Below are 21,171 nucleotides of genomic sequence, written 5' to 3'. Positions count from 1 at the left end.
AGCAAACAAAGCACCGGGGTTCATTTCTAAAGGAGCCTTCTGTTCCATGCCCAGGAGTCTGAACCATGGAAGAGAGCGGCTGGGAACATTTCTTACACAGCTCAAGATTAACCCGCACGGCGACTTTGTTGTCAGTGCAGAGAGACGAGAAAGACCAAAGTGCTGTTTGCCTCTCTCCCTGAAGGACTGTGTCCAGGCTGAAGTTCTGTTTCACCCGTACAATCCTCCCCCCAGATTGTCCTCTCTGAGCTCCAGCCAGGTGATGCTAAACACTCAGGTGGGAAAGACAAAAATCCACAGCAATGTGTTTAAAGCAAAGCTGATTTATTTCCCATTCATCCAGAATATTAAACTCCAGCCCAGTTATAGGGTTATTAAGCAGAAACAAACCCCAACTGTCAGAATGAACATGGTTCAGTCCTGGATGTGACTAACAGCAGCAACAACAGCAGAATCCATCCCCTGCAGTCACTTGTGAACTCGCTGGTGTGTCAGCGGATGGATGAACGAGTGAATCCCTTCCCACACTCAGAGCAGGTGAACGGTCTCTCCCCAGTGTGAACATGTTGATGGTACATCAGTTCCCCAGAGCTTTTATAGCAGTTCCCACAGTCCGGACATTTAAAAGGTCTCTCGTCAGTGTGAACTCGCTGGTGTATCAGAAGGTGGGATGAACGAGCGAATCCCTTCCCACACTCGGAGCAGGTGAACGGCCTCTCCCCGGTGTGACTGCGCTTGTGTCTCGATAGGCCAGAGATTTGGCTGAAGCCTCGTCCACACACAGAACACGTGTACACTTTCTCCCCACTGTCAACGGTGCTTTTTGCTTCTATATTGAGAGGCCGATGATATTCAGGTCCCGATGAATCGAGTGACGCTGTCAGATCTTGATGCGGTGTGCGATTTGAGTTTCCCGTTGGCAAATCCTCCCCTTCGAATACCCTGTAAAATTAATTTAGAACAGGAAAAAGGCAGTGTGAGAGAGAACATACAAAGAGGCAGGTTAGTAATTTAAACTTAATGAATCTGCTAATTTGTGGGGGCGGCATGACAACAAAGTGACCTTGAAAGTGGCCGGATTGTCGTAAAAACCCAACTGGTTCACTAATGTCTGACTCTGGCTGGGTTCAGTTCTACACTCACTGGTTCTCCTCCCCTAAAGGTGCTGACTCTGGCTGGGTTCAGTTCTACACTCACCAGTTTCTCTCCAATATGTGACTCATGTGCCCAATGTCCATGTGTGAACCTCGACAGTGAGTGTCGACAGGCTATTCCATTGCCCTCGCCTGAGGCCTCATCATGCATTTTCCAGCAGGGTCACTGGACTATCCTCCCAATGGCTCAGTGGCTACAGGCACTGACCAGTGTGACTGAGTCACATTCACAGGAGGGGCCCAGGTTTAATCCCCTCGGCGTATCCTCCCCTTCTAAACCCCTGTAAAAGCTGTTTACAAAAGTCATCACTGGAACATAGAAAGAGGAATAGGCCATTCGGCCCCTTGAGCCTGTTCAATTGGCCCCCAGTCTCAGTTATATGGAAAACATCGAGTTCTGCATTTCCACAACCCTTTACGAACATAAGAAATTGGAGCAGGAGTAGGCCCATTGGCCCCTTGAGCCTGCTCCACCATTCAGTAAGATCATGGCTGATCTTTTACCTCAACTCCACTCTGGTTACCGACCCTTCTGACACTGAAAATTGTTTCTCCTTCTTAAGAGGGTTGGCGGGCTGGAGGAGGTTACAGAGATAGGGAGGGGCGAGGCCTTGGAGGGATTTGAACAAGAGGAGGAGTATTTTAAAGGCTGAAGTCACCAGCCATCTCCCCCAGTGCAGAATGTGACTCATTACGAACAGGAAGGATTTTTGTTTAACTACTAAAGATGCATAATGGGGGGGAAATCAGTCTCTGTACCTTTAACTAACAGCAACATGGAAAGAGGGAAATCTTTAAACACCTGGTCCACTTGGCACCGAAGTTTCTGAAACTCATAATAGGAACTCCAGGGAAACAAAATAGCTGTGTTGATAAAGGATGGAATCACTGCAATAGTGAGAAATGACATTGGCTCGAATGATCAGGATGATGAAACAGTTTGGGTGGAGATAAGGAATAATAAAGGGGAAAAAGTCACTGGTGGGCATAGTCTATAGGCCCCCTAACAGTAGCAATTCTGTTGGTCAGAGTATAAACCAAGAAATAGTGGGGGCTTGTAAAAAGGGAACAGCAATAATAATGGGGGATTTTAACCTCTGTATTTATTGGACAAATCAAATTGGTCAGGATAGCCCTGAGGAAGAATTCATAGAGTGCATAAGGGACGGGTTCCTTGAGCAATATGTAACGGAACCAACCAGGGGGAAGGCGATCTTAGATCTAGTCCTGTGTAATGAGACAGGATTAATAAACAATCTCCTAGTAAAGGATCCATTTGGAATGAGTGACCATAGCATGGTTAAATTTCAAATTCAGATGGGGGGGGGCGAGAAAGTTGGATCTCAAACCAGCGTACTAAGGTTAAATAAAGGAGAGAAAAAGTTATGAGGGCAGAGTTTGATAAAGTGGACTGGGAAAATAGATTCAAGTATAGGACAGTTGATGAACAGTGGCGTACATTTAAGGAGCTAGTTCATAACTCAAGAAAAATACATTCAAGTGAGGAGGAAAGGGTGTAAAAGAAAAAATAGCTATCCATGGCTAACTAAAGAAATAAAGGATGGTACCTAATTAAAAACAAGGGCATACAAAGTGGCCAAAACTAGTGGGAGGACAGAAGATTGGGAAGCTTTTAAAAACCAGCAAAGAATGACCAAAAAAATGATTAAGGGAAGGTAGACTATGAAAGTAAACTAGCACAAAATATAAAAACAGATAGCAAAACTAAGACAGTAATAAGAATATAACAGAACCAAACCCTAAACAATAATTTAAAAAATTTATATTTTTTATTATTTAAATCAAAAAACAAAAATTTATGGAAAGTAAGGGAAAAGGAGATATACGGCAGAAAAGAAACAAACAAACCAGTAGGAAAATAAAACATTAGACCCCTCCCACAAAAAATGCCCACCCCAAACCACAGGTATTCAACTTGGTGTGGCATCACATACTAACAGAACAAAAAGAGGGCGGGCCTCTACATTTTCACCTAACAAACAGGTAGGACAACAGACTACAAAAACATAGAAAATAGGTGCAGGAGTAGGCCATTCGGCCCTTCGAGCACAGCAGAGGGAGAAATAAGAACCATAAGACCAGACAAAACAAACAATTAACACCACATCACTGAGAGAAGCAGTAGGTTTAAATAGTTCTTGTCCCTGCTCACAGTCCTTCTCGTTTTGACTGACCTAGCGGAAGGTGAGGAGCTCTAAACCCTCCATAACCTCTCACTGTACGTTTTTCATTCTAATACCCTCTGACCCTTGAACGCCCCCTCCCCCCGGCCTGTGGTGAAGCCCCAGTCAGGGTGAAAGGTGAGGCCGACAGACTACAATCAGCCACCGAGACACGGATTTCTCTCTCACTCTATCAGATTTCGGACCCACGGTGCTCCTGTCCCATTAGTTACAATCAATGTCAGTGTGTGCCGCCGGGCCTGATGTCTCTGTCCCCTTGTCCCACAACAGGGCATTATTGCCGTGGTACCGGAGTGTACACAGACAAAAATACATCGAAAAACAAGAGCAAAGTGCGTCCTAAACCCCCCGCCCCATCATTCATAAACACAACCCTCACCCAAACAGTTAAAACAAGGTCATTTGTTGTTATTAAACAATTAAATTAAAAATCCAAAAATAAAAATCAGACAATCACACCACCAAAGTACAAAACTCAGTCTCCCCAAAGAACGTAACAGCGACTTAAAATCAACCTAAAAAACCCGGAGACTGATTCCCTTCCCCGGGAACAACAGGACCTCCGCTCCAACCCGCCTCCCTCCCGTGCCACACAGAAATCCAGTCCGAGGCTCATCATCGGCACTAGGCCCGAACACACAAACCACCGATTGACCCGAGACACCATCCCGAAAACCGCACTAACCCCCAGCCCCCCGCACACCCTGACCCAGGGCCCGAGGCCCGGATATAGTCGCACAAAAATTACATTTAAAATAATAAAATAAAGTCGGGAATCTCTGGAAAACAGAGAGTAGCAAGAAACGGCGGCGATCCAGCAAGTCCGAGAAATAACCCCCCCAACAACTTTGTCGTAGTGTGTTACAACTGAGTGATATTTCAGAGTCAACCACATTGCTGTGGGATCTGGAGTCACATATCGGCCAGACCAGATAAGGGCATCAGATTTCCTTCTCTCAAAAACATCAGTGAGCCAGATGGGTTTTTACAACAATCCAGTAGTTCCATTACTGATAGTAGCTTTTTATTCTAGATTTATTTAATTAATTGAATTTAAATTCCCCAGCTGCCATGGTGGGATTTGAACTCACATCTCTGGATTATTAGTCTAGGCCTCAGGATTATCAGCCAAGTGATGTTACCACTATGTTACCGTTCCCATTATGCAGTGAGCTAGAATGAAAAGGATCTGGCCCAGGTGGATGGGAGGCAAAACAGCAAGTGAACAATGGGAGGCCTTCAAAGAGGAGATGGTTCGGGGACAGAGGAGACACATTTCTATTAGGGGAAAGGACGGGCATCCAAAGCCAGAGCTCCCTGAATGACTAAACGTATAGAGGTTAAAATGACAAAAAAGGAGCCATTTGACAAATGCAAGGTTCAGATACAGTGGGGAATCAAGCTGAATATAGAAAGTACAGAGGAGATCTAAAATATGGAATAAGAGGGTCAAAGAGAGAGTATGAAAATAGATTAGCAGCTAACATAAAGGGGATCCGAAAAGTCTTTTATAAACACATAACTAGTAAAAGGGTGGTCGAAGGAAGGGTTGGGTTGATTAGGGACCAAAAAGGAGATCTTGTGCAGGCAGAGGGCATGGCTGAGGTATTAAATGAGTCTGTTACAGCTGTCTTCACTAGAGAAGAGGATGCTACCAATGTAGCAGTAAAGAAGGAGGCAGTAGTGATATTGGATAGGACAAAAATCGATGAAGAGGAAGTGCTTAAAAGGTTGGCAATCCTCAAAGTAGAAAGGTTACATGACCCTACATTACTGAGGGAAGTAAGGATGAAAATTGCGGAGGCTCTAGCCACAATCTTCCAATCCTCCTTGGATATCGGCGTGGTGCCAGAGGACTGCAGGACTGCAAATGTTACACCCCTGTTTAAAAAAGGGGCGAGAGATAAACCCGGAAACTACAGATCAGTGAGCCTAACGTCGGTGATAGGGAAACTTCTAGAAACAATAATCTGGGACAAAATTCATTGGCATTTGGGAAACTATGGGCTAATAACTGGAAGTCAGCACAGATTTGTTAAAGGCAGATCATGTTTGAGTAACTTGACCGAGGTTTTTGATGAAGTAATGGGGAGGGTTGATGAGGGTAGTGCGGTTGATGTTGTGCAGATGACTTACAAAAAGCACTTGACAAAGCACCACATAATAGAATTGTTAGCAAAATTAAAGCCTATGGGATTAATGGGACAGTGGCAGCATGTGTACATAATTGGGTAAGGGACAGAAAGCAGAGAGTAGTGGTGAATGGTTGTTTTTCAGACTGGAGGTAAATATCCAGTGGTGTTTTCCAGCGGTCGTTAGGACCACTGCTCTTTTTGGGCTGGATTTGGGTATACAGGGCATCATTTCATCGTTTGCAGATGACACAAAACTTGGAGGAGAGTAGTAAAAGACTTCAGGTGATAATAGACAGACTGATGAAATGGGCAGCCACGTGGCAGATGGAATTTAATGCAGAGAAGTGTGAAGTGATATATTTTGGTAGGAAAAATAAAGAGAGGCAATATGAATGAAATGGTACAATTTTGAAAGGGATGCAGGAACAGAGAGACCTGGGGTGTATGTATACAAATCTTTGAAGGTGGCAGGAGAACATTGGAATACTGAAGTGTGGATGTAACAAAGGAATGGTTGTGGGTTTCAGCAGTAGATCAGCTGAGACATCCTTTCACCTCCGTAATATCACCCTGCTTCGCCCCTGCCTCAACTCATCTGCTGCTGAAACCCTCATCCATGCCTTTGTTGCCTCCAGACTTAACTATTCCAGTGTTCTCCTGGCCAGCCTCACAACTTCCACCCTTCCTAAATGTCTCAGTTTAGACACTTTGAGCATGCTCTAGGCTACCTGACCTAACATCTCTTTATGTGGCTCTGTGTCAAATCTTTTTTGATAAGACTCTTGTGAAGAGCCTGGGAATACTTTACTATGTTAAAGGAGCTATATAAATGCAAGTTGTTGTTGTTGACTTCAGAGGAGGTAGAGAAGGATCATACACTCAACATTTCTGGCTGAAGATAGTTATGAATGCTTCAGCCTTTCTTTTGCACTTAGGTGCTGGGCTCTGCCATCATTGAGGATGGAAATGTTCATGGAGACGCCTCCTTCTGTTAGTTGTTTAATTGTCCACCACCATTCATAACTGGATGTGGCAGGACTGCAGAGCTGTGATCTGATCCATTGGTTATGGGATCACTTAGCTCTGACCATAGCATGCTGCTTATGCTGGTTAACAGGCAGGTAGTCCTGTGTTGTAGCTTCTCCAGTTTGGTAGCTCATTTTTAGGTACACCTGGTGCTGCTCCCAGCATGCTCTTCTACACTCCTCATTGAACGGAGGTTGGTCAGCTTGCTTGATGGTAATGAAGGAGTAAAAATATGCCAGGCCATGAGCTTGCAGATTGTGTTGGAATACAATTCTGCAGCTGTGGATAGCCCAGAGCACCTTATGGCTGCCCAGTTTTGAGCTGCTAGGTCAATTATTAGTCTATTCCATATGGCACAGTGGTAGTGCCACACAATATGATGGTGGTTGTCCTCAGTGTGAAGGCAGAACTTGGTCTCCACATGGGCCAACTTGGTATCCTCTGCAAATTTGGAAAACATGCCACAATTTCTGAGTCTATATAATGGTGAACAACAGTGGTCCTGGCACGGATCCCTGCGGGACATCACTTCTCACTTCCTGCCAGTCTGAGAAACTTCACTTAGCTCATATCCTCTGATTTCCGTTTAGTAGTCATCTTTCCATCCATTCTACTACCTGGCCCTTGACTCCACATGGTCTGACTTGCGTCATCTTATAGACCATAATTACTGCAGAAACAGTACCAATGGTAGAGAGGGTGGATACTGAGTGCTGTGGCAGGGGCACTGTGAACTAGATTTCTCTGTCCCATGTGTTTTGAGGCATCACTAATAGTGTTTTTCACCTCCAAAATTAAAAAAAACTTGTTGCCAGTTTATTAAAGCCATTAACAGCCTCTCCAGTGGGACACACAAACAAAATGAGACCTCGTAAATTTCCCTCAGAATGAGGCCAGAACTCAAGTTACAAAACAGTTAGAATATATTTAGCAATGAACTCAGACACGGTGTGTCCTGAGATGCGAGTTAGTAACGGAAATGTATCAGCACCATGGCTGAGGACCCTGGCACTCCGGTCTTTGTATAATTTATTTATTAAGTTTGTTTATTGAAAAATCAGACTGGTGGGTTATCTTCCGACCGAGGCTGGGTTCCCCAATGGGGGCTTTCTACGCGCGAGTCCTCCCCTGCACCACTGGGGTCTAGGGCGGAGACTGTTACACGGAGCAGTCATGTGCAATCATTTTTCATAGAATCATAGAAAAATTAAGACAGAGGAGGCCATTCGGCCCATAATGTCCATGCCAGTCGAAAAAGAGCTAAACAGCCTATGCCCACCTTCCAGCACTAGGCCCGTAGCCCTGCAGGTTGCGGCTCTTCACGTGCACATCAAGAACTATTTAAATGTGATGAGGGTTTCTGCCTCTACCACCCTTTCAGGCAGTGAGTTCCAGACTCTCACCCTCCAGGGAAAGAAATGTTTCCTTATTTCCCCTCTAATCCTTTTACCATATACTTTAAATCTATAGCCCTGGTTATTGACCCTTCAGCTAAGGGAAATGTCCTTCCTATCCACTGTATCTAGGCCCCTCATAATTTTATACACCTCAATTAAATCTCTCCTCGGCCTCCTCTGTTCCAAGGAAAACAACCCCAGCCTACCCAATCCTTCCTCATAGCTAAAGTTTTCCGATCCTGGAAACAGCCTCTTCTCAGAACCCTTTCTAGTGCAATCACATACTTCCTGTAATGTGGTGACCAGAACTGCACACAGTAATCCAGCTGTGGCCAAACTAGTGTTGTATACAGTTCCAGCATAACTCCCCTTTCCGGGCTCCAAGGCCAGATGTGGATTTTTGTGGGGAGAGGAGTCCATGGGCTATGTATATATTCAGTGATCGATTTTTCAGCCCCTGCATAGTTACCTGAAGCGGCTGCTCCTCAAGTTTTGGTTACACTTCAGCACCATGCCCCTATTCTTCGATTGCCCGATGTGGAGGGTGATGGAGTGGAGATGTCGGATGAGTAAGTCAGAGGATCTTCTCCTGGACCTGCTCTTGGGTCTGGCAAAAACATAAAATTTGCAAGTCCAAGATGAGCGGGCCCATTGGGAGGTCACACTGGCTGCCTACCTCGCTTCCACGGTCTTGCCCGGCTGGCTATGGAGAGGGACCATGTGGTGTCCATGTGGAAAGCTTGATAACTTTCGTGACCGGTGGGCACCGCAGGTTAAAGAGGTGATAATTGATCCTCACAATCACTTTATGATTTGTGTGTAAATAGTTATTACTATTTATTTCATATTTGTGGTATACGAGGGCACTTGCTTTAAAGATTTCTGTTCCCATCTGCTAACACTGGAGCAACTTGGTGTGACCCCCTACAGGTAGTGAAAAAAAACAATTTCAATCGGCTGACACAAAATAAATGTTATCTTCACCACCTGGGGCTTTCAATGAAATGGAAGGATGTTTACCCAGAAACCCCCACGAGGCTCAAAGTGGCCTATCAATGACTACAGGAGCCCAGTACGCAGGCGCGCGGCCGGTCTGTGCTCTGGGCATGCGCAGTGCCAGTGGTGAAGATCGTTTGTGACAGAAGATACGGTTCTGCGAGGCGCCGGGAGATTGTGGTCTGAGCGGAGGAATTGGACAGCCGGATACGCTGGGAAGCTTCATAAACAGGTCGCGAAAGCCTCAGACACTGAATAAGAGCATAGAGGCACCGAATATGAGCGGACTGGCTCCGAATAAGAGCCCGCAGGCCCGTGTTTGCACCGCGGAGATAGGCCCGACCGCCCGGGTTCACTGGCCGCCATCTTGGACAGGGACGTTCAGGGCGGCTGTGCGGCCATAGTCGCAAAGGCTTTTCCCCGGTGACAAGCCCGGATTATTGCGACTGCGCGGCCATTTTCGTACAGGAGCAGAGAGTGGGCGGGGCTTCAGGGTCCCAGTACCCAGGAGAAAAACATTAATGCCTCATTGATTTTATTCTCACTTTCCACACAGCGGGTGTAGAACTGAACCCAACCAGAGCAGAGGGAGGGAGCAAACGGTGGAGGGGGGAGGGTAAAGACATGTTGGAGATGGTGCGATGGGTTTGGATTTCAGCACAGCGAGGAGGGAGAGTGTGCGGGACAGGGATTTACAGCTTTGGGGGAACAATAGAGGGGAAAGACTGTGCCATAGAAATGAGAATTGTCTGTCTTCAATTTCTATCCTGCACTTCCAGTGCTGACTTTTGTAAAATCCTTTTACAGGATATTAGAAGGGGAGCATTTGCAGACGGAAAACCCAACCAAATATGTCAGATCTGACAGAGTCACTCCATTCATCAGGAGCTGGATATCATCGGCCTTTTAAAGTGGAAGGAGAAACATCACACCATTCACAACGGGGAGAAACCGTACATGTGTGTGTGTGTGGATGAGGCTTCAACTGATTGTACAACCTGGAGAGACACAAGGACACCCACATCACGGAGAAACCATGGGAATGCGGAGATTGTGGGAAGGGATTCAATTGCCCCTCTGAGCTGGAAACTCATCGACGTCGTCACACCGGGGAGAGGCCGTTCACCTGCCCTGTGTGTGGGAAGGGATTCATTCGTTCAGCTCACCTTCTATCACACCAGCGAGTTCACACGAATGAGAGACCTTTTAAATGCTCTGACTGTGGGAACAGCTTTAAAACCTCTCGTGAACTAAATCAACACCAACGAGTTCACACTGGGGAGAGGCCGTTCAGTTGCTCTTACTGCGAGAAGAGGTTCAGGCAGTCATCCAACCTCACTGAGCACCAGCGAGTTCACACTGGGGAGAAACCATTCATCTGCTCCGTGTGTGGGAAGGAATTCACTTGTTCTTCACGCCTCACTGAACACCAGCGAGTTCATACTGGGGAGAGACCATTCATCTGCTCCATATGTGGGAAAGGGTTTGTTAAATCATCTCATCAGCTGAGACACCAGCGAGTTCACAGCGGGGAGAGGCCGTTCATCTGCTCTGTGTGTGGGAAGGGATTCGCTCGTTCATCCATCCTCACTGAACACCAGCGAGTTCACACCGGGGAAAGGCCGTTCACGTGTTCCATGTGTGGTATGGAATTCGCTCGTTCATGCCAGCTCACTGCACACCAACCTGTTCACACCGGGGAGAAACATTTTACCTGTTCTGTGTGTGGGAAGGCATGCACTCGTTCATCCCAGCTCACTGAACACCAACTTGTTCACACCAATAAGAGACCGTTTAAATGTCCTGACTGTGAGAAGAGCTTTAAAAGCAGAAAGGATCTGATGACACACCAACGCACTCACACTGGGGAGAGGCCGTTCACCTGTTCTGAGTGTGGGAAGAGATTCACTCGTTCATTCAACCTGCTGGCACACCAACGCACTCACACTGCAGAGATGCCGTTCACCTGCTCTGAGTGTGGGAAGGGATTCATTCAGTCGTCCCACCTACTGAGACACCAGCGAGTTCACACTGCAGGTGTGGATTCTGCTGTTAATCACATCCAGGACTGAACCGTGTTCACTTGGACAGAAGAGGTTTGTTGCCACTGATGTAATTAATCCCTATAACTGGACTGGAGTTTAATTTTCTGGAAAGCTTAGAATCATAGAATGGTTACAGCTTTCGACCCATCAAGCCCATGCAGGCTCTCTGCAAGAACACCTCAGCTAGTCCCACTCCCCCGCCCTTGCCCCGTAACCCTGTGAATTTTTTCCTTCAGGTACTTATCCAATTCCCTTTTGAAAGCGACAATTGAGTCTGCCTCCCACCCTTTCAGGAGTGCATTCCAGATCCTAACCACTCGCTGCGTAAAATTTTTTTTTCTAATGTCGCCTTTGGTTCTTTTGCCAATCACCTTTTGTCCTCTGGATCCACTCTGTCTATACCCCTCATGATCTTGAACACCTCTATCAAATCTCCTCTCAATCTTCTCTGCTGTAAGGAGAACAACCCCAGCTTCTGCAGTATATCCACATAACTGAAGTCCCTCAGCCTTGGAACCATTCTTGTATATCTTTTCTGCACCCTCTGTCAAACAACTCTCAAATAAATCAGCTTTGTTTCCAACATACAGTCGATTCCTTGATTTCTCCAAGAGGAGACTAATTGATATCCTGTTCCATTTTTGAGCCTTTTCTCCTTTGTTAAAGGAAGACTTGTATTTATAAAGTGCTTTTCATGCCAAAGCACTTGACAAGCAAGTGCTTTTTAAGTGCAGTCACTGTTGTAATGGAGGAAATGCAGCAACCAATTTGCACACAGCAGGCTCCCACAAACAGCAATGTGATAATGGCCAGATAATCTGTTTTAGTAATGTTGGTTGAGGGACACTGGGGTAAACTCCCTTTTTCTTTGAATAATGTCATGGGATCATTTACGCCCATTTGAGAGGTCAGATGGGGCCTTGATTGAACGTCTCATGTGAAAGACGGCACCTCTGAAAGTGCAGTGCTCCCTCTGTATTGCATTGGAATGCCGGCCTAGATTTTATGCTCAAGGCTCTGGAGGTGGACTTCAATCCACAATCTACTGACTCAGAGACAAGAATGCTACCACTGAGCCATGACCAACACCTCATTACTCTGGATTATTTCAGTTCTCTTGCTGTTGGTTATTATCATGGACAAGTCCGAGCTCCCCATACCTTCCAGAGCGCCGCTCCCAGCCTTGGGATCCAGGGAAGCCATTAGTAACACGCCCGTGTACATGCCCTGGGAGTGTTTGATGGGACAGTGTAGAGGAAGCTTTACTCTGTATCTAACAACTCTCTGCGGTCGGGAATTTCACAGGTTAACAACTCTCTCAGTGAAAAGGTTTCTCCTCATCTCAGTCCTAAATGGCTTACCCCTTATCCTTAGACTGTGTTCCCTGGTTCTGGACTTCCCCAACATCGGGAACATTCTTCCTGCATCTAACCTGTCCAGTTCGTCAGAATTTTATATGTTTCTATGAGATCCCCTTTCATCCTTCTAAATTCCTGTGAATACAGGCATAGTCGATCCAGTCTCTCCTCATATGTCAGTCCTGCCATCCTGGGAATCAGTCTGGTGAACATTCGCTGCACTCTCTCAATAGCAAGAATGTCCTTCCTCAGATTAGGAGACCAAAACTGAACACAATATTCCAGGCCCTGTACAACTGCAGTAAGACCTCCCTGCTCCTATACTCAAATCCCCTAGCTATGAAGGCTAACATACCATTTGTCTTCTTCACCGCCTGCTGTACCTGCATACCAACTTTCTATGTACCATGACACCCAGGTCTCATTGCACCTCCCCTTTTCCTAATCTGCCGCCATTCAGATAATATTCTGCCTTCGTGTTTTTGCCCCCAAAGTGGATAACCTCACATTTATCCATATTATACTGCATCTTCCATACATTTGCCCACTCACCTAACCTGTCCAAGTCATCCTGCAGCCTCTTAGCGGCCTCCACACAGCTCACACCACCACCCAGCTTAGTGCCATCTGCAAACTTGGAAATATTACACTCAATTCCTTCATCTAAATCATTAATGTATTAATGTATATTGTAAATAGCTGGGGTCCCAGCACTGAGCCCTGCGGCACCTCACTAGTCACTGCCTGCCATTCTGAAAAGGACCCGTTTATCCCGACTCTCTGCTTCCTGTCTGCCAACCAGTTCTCTATCCACGTCAGTACATTACCCCCAATACCATGTGCTTTAATTTTGCACACCAATCTTTTGTGTGGGACCTTGTCAAAAGCCTTTTGAAAGTCCAAATACACCACATCCACTGGTTCTCCCTTGTCCACTCTACTAGTTGCATCCTCAAAAAATTCCAGAAGATTTGTCAAGCATGATTTCCCTTTCATAAATCCATGCTGAGGTTTCAGTACAGTACTGAGGAAGTGCTGCAGTGTCGGAAGTGCCATCTTTTAGACGAGAAGTTAAACCGAGGCCCTGTTTGCCTGGATATTAAAAGATCCCCCGGCACTATTGGGAGGCCTCCCAATTTCCTGGCCAGCATTTCTCCTTCAACCAACACCACCTGATTCTTGGCAATATTGCATTTGCAAAGTTTTCCATGTGACCTATCTAAGCAAGGCTATCAAGGTAGAGGTGGTAGAGATCATGGCGGAGGTGCGGCGAATGTTTGTGGTGGAGGAGCGATGGGAGATCGTGGCGGGGGTGCGGCTAATGAGGGTACGGCACCCAGAAGAGCCAAGGGCCCGGGGCAGCACGGGCCAGCCCACACTGCGATATGTGTGCGCACTAGGTCCGTGCAGCAGAGCAGGTCTCCAGTCGTCCTGCTTAACACTTGGCACTGGATAAAGGCCGAGCTCTGTCAAGCCCGTGTGGTGGCTGGTGTGCAATGGTCACCACACCTTAAAAAAATCCACGCACAGGCATCTTCCATCCCTGGAGTTCAGGACTGGTACATCGGCTCCTTCATTGAAACATTTATGAACTCATGTGGAAGGAGGTCATCCTCGTTCGAGGGACCACCTATGATGATGATCACCAAAGTGAGCCATCTGGAGATTTTGATCTTGTGGCCCATACACCAAAGCTCAGATAATTTCTCTATATTCAGAAGAGCAATAGTCCCAACATTGACTCGGGGACACCAGAATTTACATAATTCTTGGATAAAGATTATCCATTACATAAGAACATAAGAATTAGGAACAGGAGTAGGCCATCGAGCCCCTCGAGCCTGCTCCGCCATTCAATAAGATCATGGCTGATCTGGCTATGGACTCAGCTCCACTTATCCGGCTGGTCCCCGTAACCCTTAATTCCCTTATTGGTTAAAAATCTATCTATCTGTGACTTGAATACATTCAATGAGCTAGCCTCAACTGCTTCCCTGGGCAGAGAATTCCACAGATTCACAACCCTCTGGGAGAAGAAATTCCTTCTCAACTCGGTTTTAAATTGGCTCCCCCGTATTTTGAGGCTGTGCCCCCGAGTTCTAGTCTCCCCGACCAGTGGAAACAACCTCTCTGCCTCTATCTTGTCGATCCCTTTCATGATTTTGAATGTTTCTATAAGATCACCCCTCATCCTTCTGAACTCCAACGAGTAAAGACCCAGTCTACTCAATCTATCATCATAAGGTAACCCCCTCATCTCCGGAATCAACCAAGTGAATCATCTCTGTACCCCCTCCAAAGCCAGTATATCCTTCCTTAAGTAAGGCGACCAAAACTGCACGCAGTACTCCAGGTGCGGCCTCACCAATACCCTATACAGTTGCAGAAGGACCTCCCTGCTTTTGTACTCCATCCCTCTCGCAATGAAGGCCAGCATTCCATTCACCTTCCTGATTGCCTGCTTCACCTGCAAACTATCCTTCTGTCATTCAAGCACAAGGACATCAGCCGGTCCAGGCAGCGGGCGGTCGAGGGGGTCGTTCAACCTGACTGCCTGCCTCTCTTCCGCTCTTACATCCGGTCCAGGGTGTCCTTGGAGATGGAGCACGCGGTGTCCACCGGTACGCTCGCGGCCTTCCGCGAGAGGTGGGCACCGGAGGGACTGGAGTGCATCATCACGCCCGGCAACCAAATTTTAATTTGATTTTACGTTTTAAAGTTAATTTGTTTTAATTGCCGGTGCTTTTAGTGTCCCCTTCCCTTTTATAGGGGGCACTGGGGAAAAATTGTGATTTTAGTGCCCAAAAAAAAAAAACAAAAAAAAAAGAAAAAACAAAAAAAAAAAAAACACAAAAAAGGGGGGAAAAAAAAAAATGGGCCTTGTAAATGTCTGGAGTGTCACCCAGGTCGGGTGGCACAGTTTAATGTTTATGTTTTCGCAGGTAGACTCTAAAAGAGTTTCAAGCACAAGGACATCAGCCGGTCCAGGCAGCGGGCGGTCGAGGGGGTCGTTCAACCTGACTGCCTGCCTCTCTTCCGCTCTTACATCCGGTCCAGGGTGTCCTTGGAGATGGAGCACGCGGTGTCCACCGGTACGCTCGCGGCCTTCCGCGAGAGGTGGGCACCGGAGGGACTGGAGTGCATCATCACGCCCGGCAACCAAATTTTAATTTGATTTTACGTTTTAAAGTTAATTTGTTTTAATTGCCGGTGCTTTTAGTGTCCCCTTCCCTTTTATAGGGGGCACTGGGGAAAAATTGTGATTTTAGTGCCCAAAAAAAAAACCAAAAAAAGAAAAACACAAAAAAAAAAAAAAAAAAAAAAGGGGGGGAAAAAAAGGGCCTTGTAAATGTCTGGAGTGTCACCCAGGTTGGGTGGCACCGTTATTGTTTTATGTTTTCACAGGTAGACTCTAAAAGAGTTTCAAGCACAAGGACATCAGCCGGTCCAGGCAGCGGGCGGTCGAGGGGGTCGTTCAACCTGACTGCCTGCCTCTCTTCCGCTCTTACATCCGGTCCAGGGTGTCCTTGGAGATGGAGCACGCGGTGTCCACCGGTACGCTCGCGGCCTTCCGCGAGAGGTGGGCACCGGAGGGACTGGAGTGCATCATCACGCCCGGCAACCAAATTTTAATTTGATTTTACGTTTTAAAGTTTAATTTGTTTTAATTGCCGGTGTTTTTAGTGTCCCCCTCTCCTTTTATAGGGGGCACTGGAAAAATTTGATTTTAGCGCCCCAAAAAAAAAAAAAAAAAAAACCAAAAAAAAAAAAGGGGCTTGAAAATGTCTGCTGTGTCACCCAGGTCGGGTGGCACAGTTTAATATTGTTTATGTTTTGCAGGTAGACTCCTAAAAGAGTTTCAAGCACAAGGACATCAGCCGGTCCAGGCAGCGGGCGGTCGAGGGGGTCGTTCAACCTGACTGCCTGCCTCTCTTCCGCTCTTACATCCGGTCCAGGGTGTCCTTGGAGATGGAGCACGCGGTGTCCACCGGTACGCTCGCGGCCTTCCGCGAGAGGTGGGCACCGGAGGGACTGGAGTGCATCATCACGCCCGGCAACCAAATTTTAATTTGATTTTACGTTTTAAAGTTAATTTGTTTTAATTGCCGGTGCTTTTAGTGTCCCCTTCCCTTTTATAGGGGGCACTGGAAAAATTTGATTTTAGCGCCCCAAAAAAAAAAACCAAAAACCAAAAAAAAAAAGGGGCTTGAAAATGTCTGCTGTGTCACCCAGGTCGGGTGGCACAGTTTAATGTTGTTTATGTTTTGCAGGTAGACTCCTAAAAGAGTTTCAAGCACAAGGACCAATTGTGCAGCAGTAGAGGCGTGTCCTGCTCAGTTGGAGCTGTGAGCAGTGAGAGGAGCTGCTAGCAACTTGAGCTCCTGCCTGGAGAGCCCTGAGACCAGCCCAGGAGGAGAAGGAAGGAAGGGGCTTCAACACAACTTTTATCCAGAGGGAGAGGAAAAAGCAGAAAACTTTAAACAACTTTATCATTTCTGCAAGGAGTTGGAGAGAGGGGGAAAAGACCAACAATATCCAGTGTGGAAGGAGGGAGACTCTACATTCTACAGGTGGGTGTGGGTGCATTTCCCCAAACAGACTTTGTTGTATCGGTGGGGGGAGGAAAGAAGACCACTGAGGGCCGGAACATCGCGGGGGGTGTGTGTGTGTGTGGTAGTGTGTGTGGGGGCCTTGCTTACAACTAGGCCCCCCCCACAATTGGAACCCCCCCCACCCCCCCCACCCCCCCCACATTTGCCTAGCCTGGGATAGCTGGAGCTACCAGGCTGAAGATTGTTGTTTTTCTTAATCATCCAATTAAAGATCGTTAGGAGTGCCTGGTGGCTCCAGCTACCCCAGGTGAAGACATCTTCTCCCCCCACCTGAAGACCACCTCAAAGACTTTTGTGTTTTGCCATCTGGGGAGTGCACCCACCCACAGCTGCGACGAGAGACCTGCCCTCGCAGCCCCCCCCCCTTCCCACCCCCCTCTCTCTTTTCTCTGTTACTCTGTTTCTCCCCTCTCTCTCTGAGAGCCCTTCCTTCCAAATTTAATTTAAAAAACAAACAATTTAAGACAACTGAGCAGAGGGAGCAAGGCCCCTCCCCAATTGCCAACTAGGGGAGAGGTGTGCCTCATTAAGGGCTCCTCTGCTCAGTCATTATACAAGAGGCCAATTAAGACCATTAAGGCCTGTGACTTTGGGGTGGGTGTAGCCCTTAAAGGGACCCCGTGATGGCGACCCCATCCACGCCGGTGGCAGGGCCAGCAAGGACGTATGCGCAGGTGGCAACCGCTTCCACGGCCCCTCCTGCGCCACCCGCTGCCCTGCCACCATTTAGGTTAATTACGAAAAAACACGGGGTCAAGAGCTACACTCACCCCACAATGACCATCGAGGAGTGCGTGCGGGCGATGGCTGGGGTAGTCGGCCCCTCGGCCATTGTCGCAGCCTCCAAGATGTCTGGGAAGGCCGTGTTCTTCCTGGGGTCGGAGCGGGCGGTGTCCCTGGCCCTTGAAAAGGGGCTCACGGTGGGCGGGACGTTCCTGCCGGTGGACCCTCTCGAGGCCACCGCGCAGAGGGTCATCGTGTCAAACGTCCCGCCCTTTGTTTCCGCTGAGCTCCTCCTCCCTCACCTACACCAACTGGGGGAGGTAAGGTCGGGGATCAACCCCATACCGCTCGGCCTCAGGGAGAACAGCCTGCGCCACGTGTTCTCCTTCCGCCGCCAGCTCTTTGTCCGGCTGGCGCGGGAGGACCTGACAGAAGGGCACTTTAATGTGGTGCACGAGGGGACTGCCTACCGCGTCTTCTGGACGTCGGACGGCGTGCGGTGCCATGCCTGCAGGGAGGTGGGGCACGTTCGCAAGAACTGCCCCGCCTCCAAGGCCGCCAAACCACCGAAGGCGGCCATAGCTGGCGCCGCCGCCACCCCTCCCCCTAGTTGCGTCCGCGTGCCGGGAGCCATGGGTGCGCGGGCATCGTCGGAGGCCTTTGTTTTCAGGGCCTCCGGCAGGGGGGAGGGAGAGCGTCCGAGCGGAAAGAAGGCGCGGAAGAAGGAAAAACATCTAGAGGCGGGTCCCCTCGGTGCGCCGGAAAGTCTGACCACCGCGCTCAGCCCAACCCAGTCACCGGCGAGCGCGGGGTGCCCCGAGCCCGTGCCCGGGCCCTTGAATAACACCACAGAGGGGCCCAGGCGCGGGCAAGAAAAGGAAAAGGGGGGGGCGGAGCGGGAGGCCTCGGCAGACATGGAGGTCTCCCTGACTCCGCGCGCCCCCAGGAACAAAAAGAGGCACCGCCCCAATGAGGCGGAGGGGGAACAACATCCCTCCGCGGAGGAGGCGGTGCCCGCCGCGTGTCCCGCGTCCCCCACCAGCGCCCCCAAATTGCGCTGCAGGCGCGAGGAGTCTTTCCCCGGGGAGGGTGAGGCAGTCGAGGCTGCCCAGCCGCTGCCTCCTGGGGAGGGCGTGGAAGATCTGCCTGTCGTGGGGGGCGTGGGGCCAGTGGAAGAATGCGTAGCCGCCGGGTCGAGCGTCCCGGGGACCGAGGCGGGCGGGGCCGAAAAGGCCGAACCTGAGCCCGCCCAGCCAATACACAACTTACCCCGGGATTTGCTCGACCCGGCAGAGAATGAAACAATTGATTTTAATGATACTGTAGATGCTGGGCCGGGGGGTGGCAGCGGGGAGGGGGAGGAACACCCACCCTCGCCCCTTACTTTGGAGCTGGAGCACTTGGAGGGCCTGGGGATTTCCTATGGCCGGGTCTCTCCTTGTTCTCCGGTTCCTGGGGCGGAGGGGGAACCCCTTCCGCTGTCATTTCCCGACCCGGCACCATTTTTAAAAGAGCCCAGTGGGGACTCCTCTGCCGACGATCCTGGGGGTGGGATCGGGGCAGTGCCAGGGCCGGTTGGAGCGGCCGGTTCATTTGCCGTACCTTGTGCGGTCGATGGGCCGGCTGCTGGCGGCCACCTCCCGGAGGAGGACGGGGACTCGGTGGGGGACGCGGGTGAAGACCTAGAGACCACCGCCAGGGAGGCGGTGGATCTGCTCGCGGCCGCCGCTGAGGCCCTCCTCGTTCCTGCAAAGGAACTCCGGGACTTTTTGGCCCAGAGCCGGGGTCGCCGCGACCAAGCCCGACTGGCCCTGGAAAAATGGTCCGAGCCGGAGCTGATCAAGGGGTCCGTCCGCGCCGCCGTTAAAACCTTGGCCGCGGGCGGGCCCTTGACAAAGGAGCAGCACCTTGAGCTGCGCGAGCTCGAGGGACTCCTCGCTGGGCTGCGGAGGGAGCGGAGTTCAACAAAAGACTTCGCTCCCTCCCCCACAATAGGTTAAGGTAGAGGTTGCACTATGCTTTTGCCATGAAGATAACCATAGCCAGCCTCAACATCAACGGCGGCAGAGGGGCACGCCGTAGATTTGACAATTTTTCGCTCCTGCGGGAGGGGAAATATGCGGTGTGCTTCCTGCAAGAAACCCACACCGTTCCGGGAGACGAAGCCACGTGGCTCCTGGAATGGCAAGGAGAGGTCCGCATGAGCCACCTCACCGCCATTTCAAGTGGGGTGGCCATCTTGCTGGGCCCGCATTTTCAGCCGGAGATCTTGGGGGTCGAGGAGCCCGTGCCAGGCCGCTTGCTGCACGTAACGGTTCGCCTGGGGGACGTGCCGCTCCATCTCGTGAACGTGTACGCCCCTCATCCCGGCCCGCAGCAGACGCGCTTCTTTGAAGAGGTGTCCGCTCTTCTTGGCTCCGTCGACGTCGGCGACTGCATTGTCCTCGGGGGGGATTTTAACTGCACCCTCGAGGCGAGGGACCGCTCCGGTGCCCCGCAGTGCATGACGGCGATGGAGAAGTTGAGGGACCTGGTCGGGTCCTTCGACTTGGTGGACGTCTGGCGAAATCTCCACCCCGACTCCAGCGCCTTTACTTGGGTGAGGCCTGGAGTTGGATGGTCTAGAGTCGACCGCCTTTACGTGTCTCGGGCGTACGTTTCCTGCGTCCCGGCGGCCTCCATGCGGCCGGTGCCGTGCTCGGACCACCACCTGGTGTGGGCGGAGCTCGCTTCGCTCCGCGCGAGGACGGGGTCCGCGTACTGGCACTTTAACAACCGGCTGCTGGAGGACGTGCGGTTCCAGGACTCGTTCCGTCGATTCTGGTCCGACTGGAGAAGGAAGCAGGGGGGCTTCCCCTCCTTGAGGCTATGGTGGGACGTGGGCAAGGCTCACGTCCGCGTCTTCTGTCAAGAGTACGCGAGGGGGTCGACCAAGAGGCGGGCGGCCAGAGTCGGGCGCCTAGAAAAAGAGGTGCTCGACCTGGAAGCCCGTCTCGGTCAAGTCGTCCAGGACCCGGCCCTGCGGACGGTGTACGAAGCGAAGAAGGCCGCGCTGAAGGACCTGCAGCTCGTCGGGTCCCGAGGCGCGTTCGTGAGGTCGCGGATCCGGTTCCTGCGGGATCTGGACCGCGGCTCCCCCTTCTTCTACTCGCTGGAAAAAAGGCAGAGTGTCCGTAAGCAGCTCTTGACGCTGCTGGCCGACGACGGCTCTCTCGTCTCGGATCCGGAGGGCGTCAACAACAGGGTCCGTGAATATTACGGGGCTCTGTTCTCTCCGGATCCGTCCAGCGAGGAAGCGCGTAGAGTTTTGTGGGAGGACCTGCCGAAGGTCGGCCCGGAGGGCGCCGAAAATCTGGAAGCTCCGCTAAGCCTGGCGGAGCTGACCGGTGCCCTCGCCCGGCTCTCGAGGGGAAAATCCCCGGGGCTGGACGGGCTGACCGTGGAGTTCCACAGGGCGTTCTGGGACGTCCTGGGGGGCGACTACGCGCGGGTCCTGGGGGAATGTCTGGCGACCGGGGAG

The 21,171-nt window shown here is 50.1% G+C and overlaps 2 protein-coding genes across 3 annotated transcripts in view; one reads left to right on the top strand and one right to left on the bottom strand.

Annotated features, from left to right (window-relative positions):
• Positions 1–11,540, top strand: part of LOC139273478 (zinc finger protein 420-like) — an 80,067-nt gene extending 68,527 nt beyond the window's left edge. Inside the window, exon 6 of the mRNA XM_070890381.1 lies at positions 9,995–11,540. Within this exon, the coding sequence (XP_070746482.1) occupies positions 9,995–10,984 (990 nt within the window). The 3' untranslated portion in view covers positions 10,985–11,540. The remainder of the gene's footprint in view (positions 1–9,994) is intronic.
• LOC139273454 (zinc finger protein 239-like) lies at positions 308–4,188 on the bottom strand. 2 transcript variants are annotated; one of them, XM_070890359.1, is made up of 2 exons: positions 3,874–4,188; positions 308–942 (listed from the first exon to the last, which is right to left on the bottom strand). In XM_070890359.1, the coding sequence occupies exons 1-2, from the start codon at positions 4,023–4,025 to the stop codon at positions 492–494; spliced, it is 603 nt and encodes a 200-aa protein (XP_070746460.1). In that variant the 5' UTR covers positions 4,026–4,188; the 3' UTR covers positions 308–491. The 2 variants fall into 2 exon arrangements, with proteins under 2 accessions (XP_070746460.1, XP_070746461.1); XM_070890360.1 differs by having other exon boundaries at positions 4,107–4,179.
• Positions 11,541–21,171: the final 9,631 nt, after the last annotated feature.

Source organism: Pristiophorus japonicus, chromosome 9 (assembly GCF_044704955.1).
Source record: "Pristiophorus japonicus isolate sPriJap1 chromosome 9, sPriJap1.hap1, whole genome shotgun sequence".
NCBI classification, from domain to species: Eukaryota; Metazoa; Chordata; class Chondrichthyes; family Pristiophoridae; genus Pristiophorus; species Pristiophorus japonicus.
This window is presented reverse-complemented; position numbering and strand designations above follow the sequence as displayed.

Excerpts from the sequence above, each read along its gene's own strand:
- LOC139273454 (XM_070890359.1), bottom strand. The coding sequence starts at position 4,025 with ATGGTGTCTCGGGTCAATCGGTGGTTTGTGTGTTCGGGCCTAGTGCCG. Across the intron at positions 943-3,873 it reads TCAGTCTCCGGGTTTTTTAG|GGTATTCGAAGGGGAGGATT; the intron begins GTTGATTTTAAG and ends TTAATTTTACAG.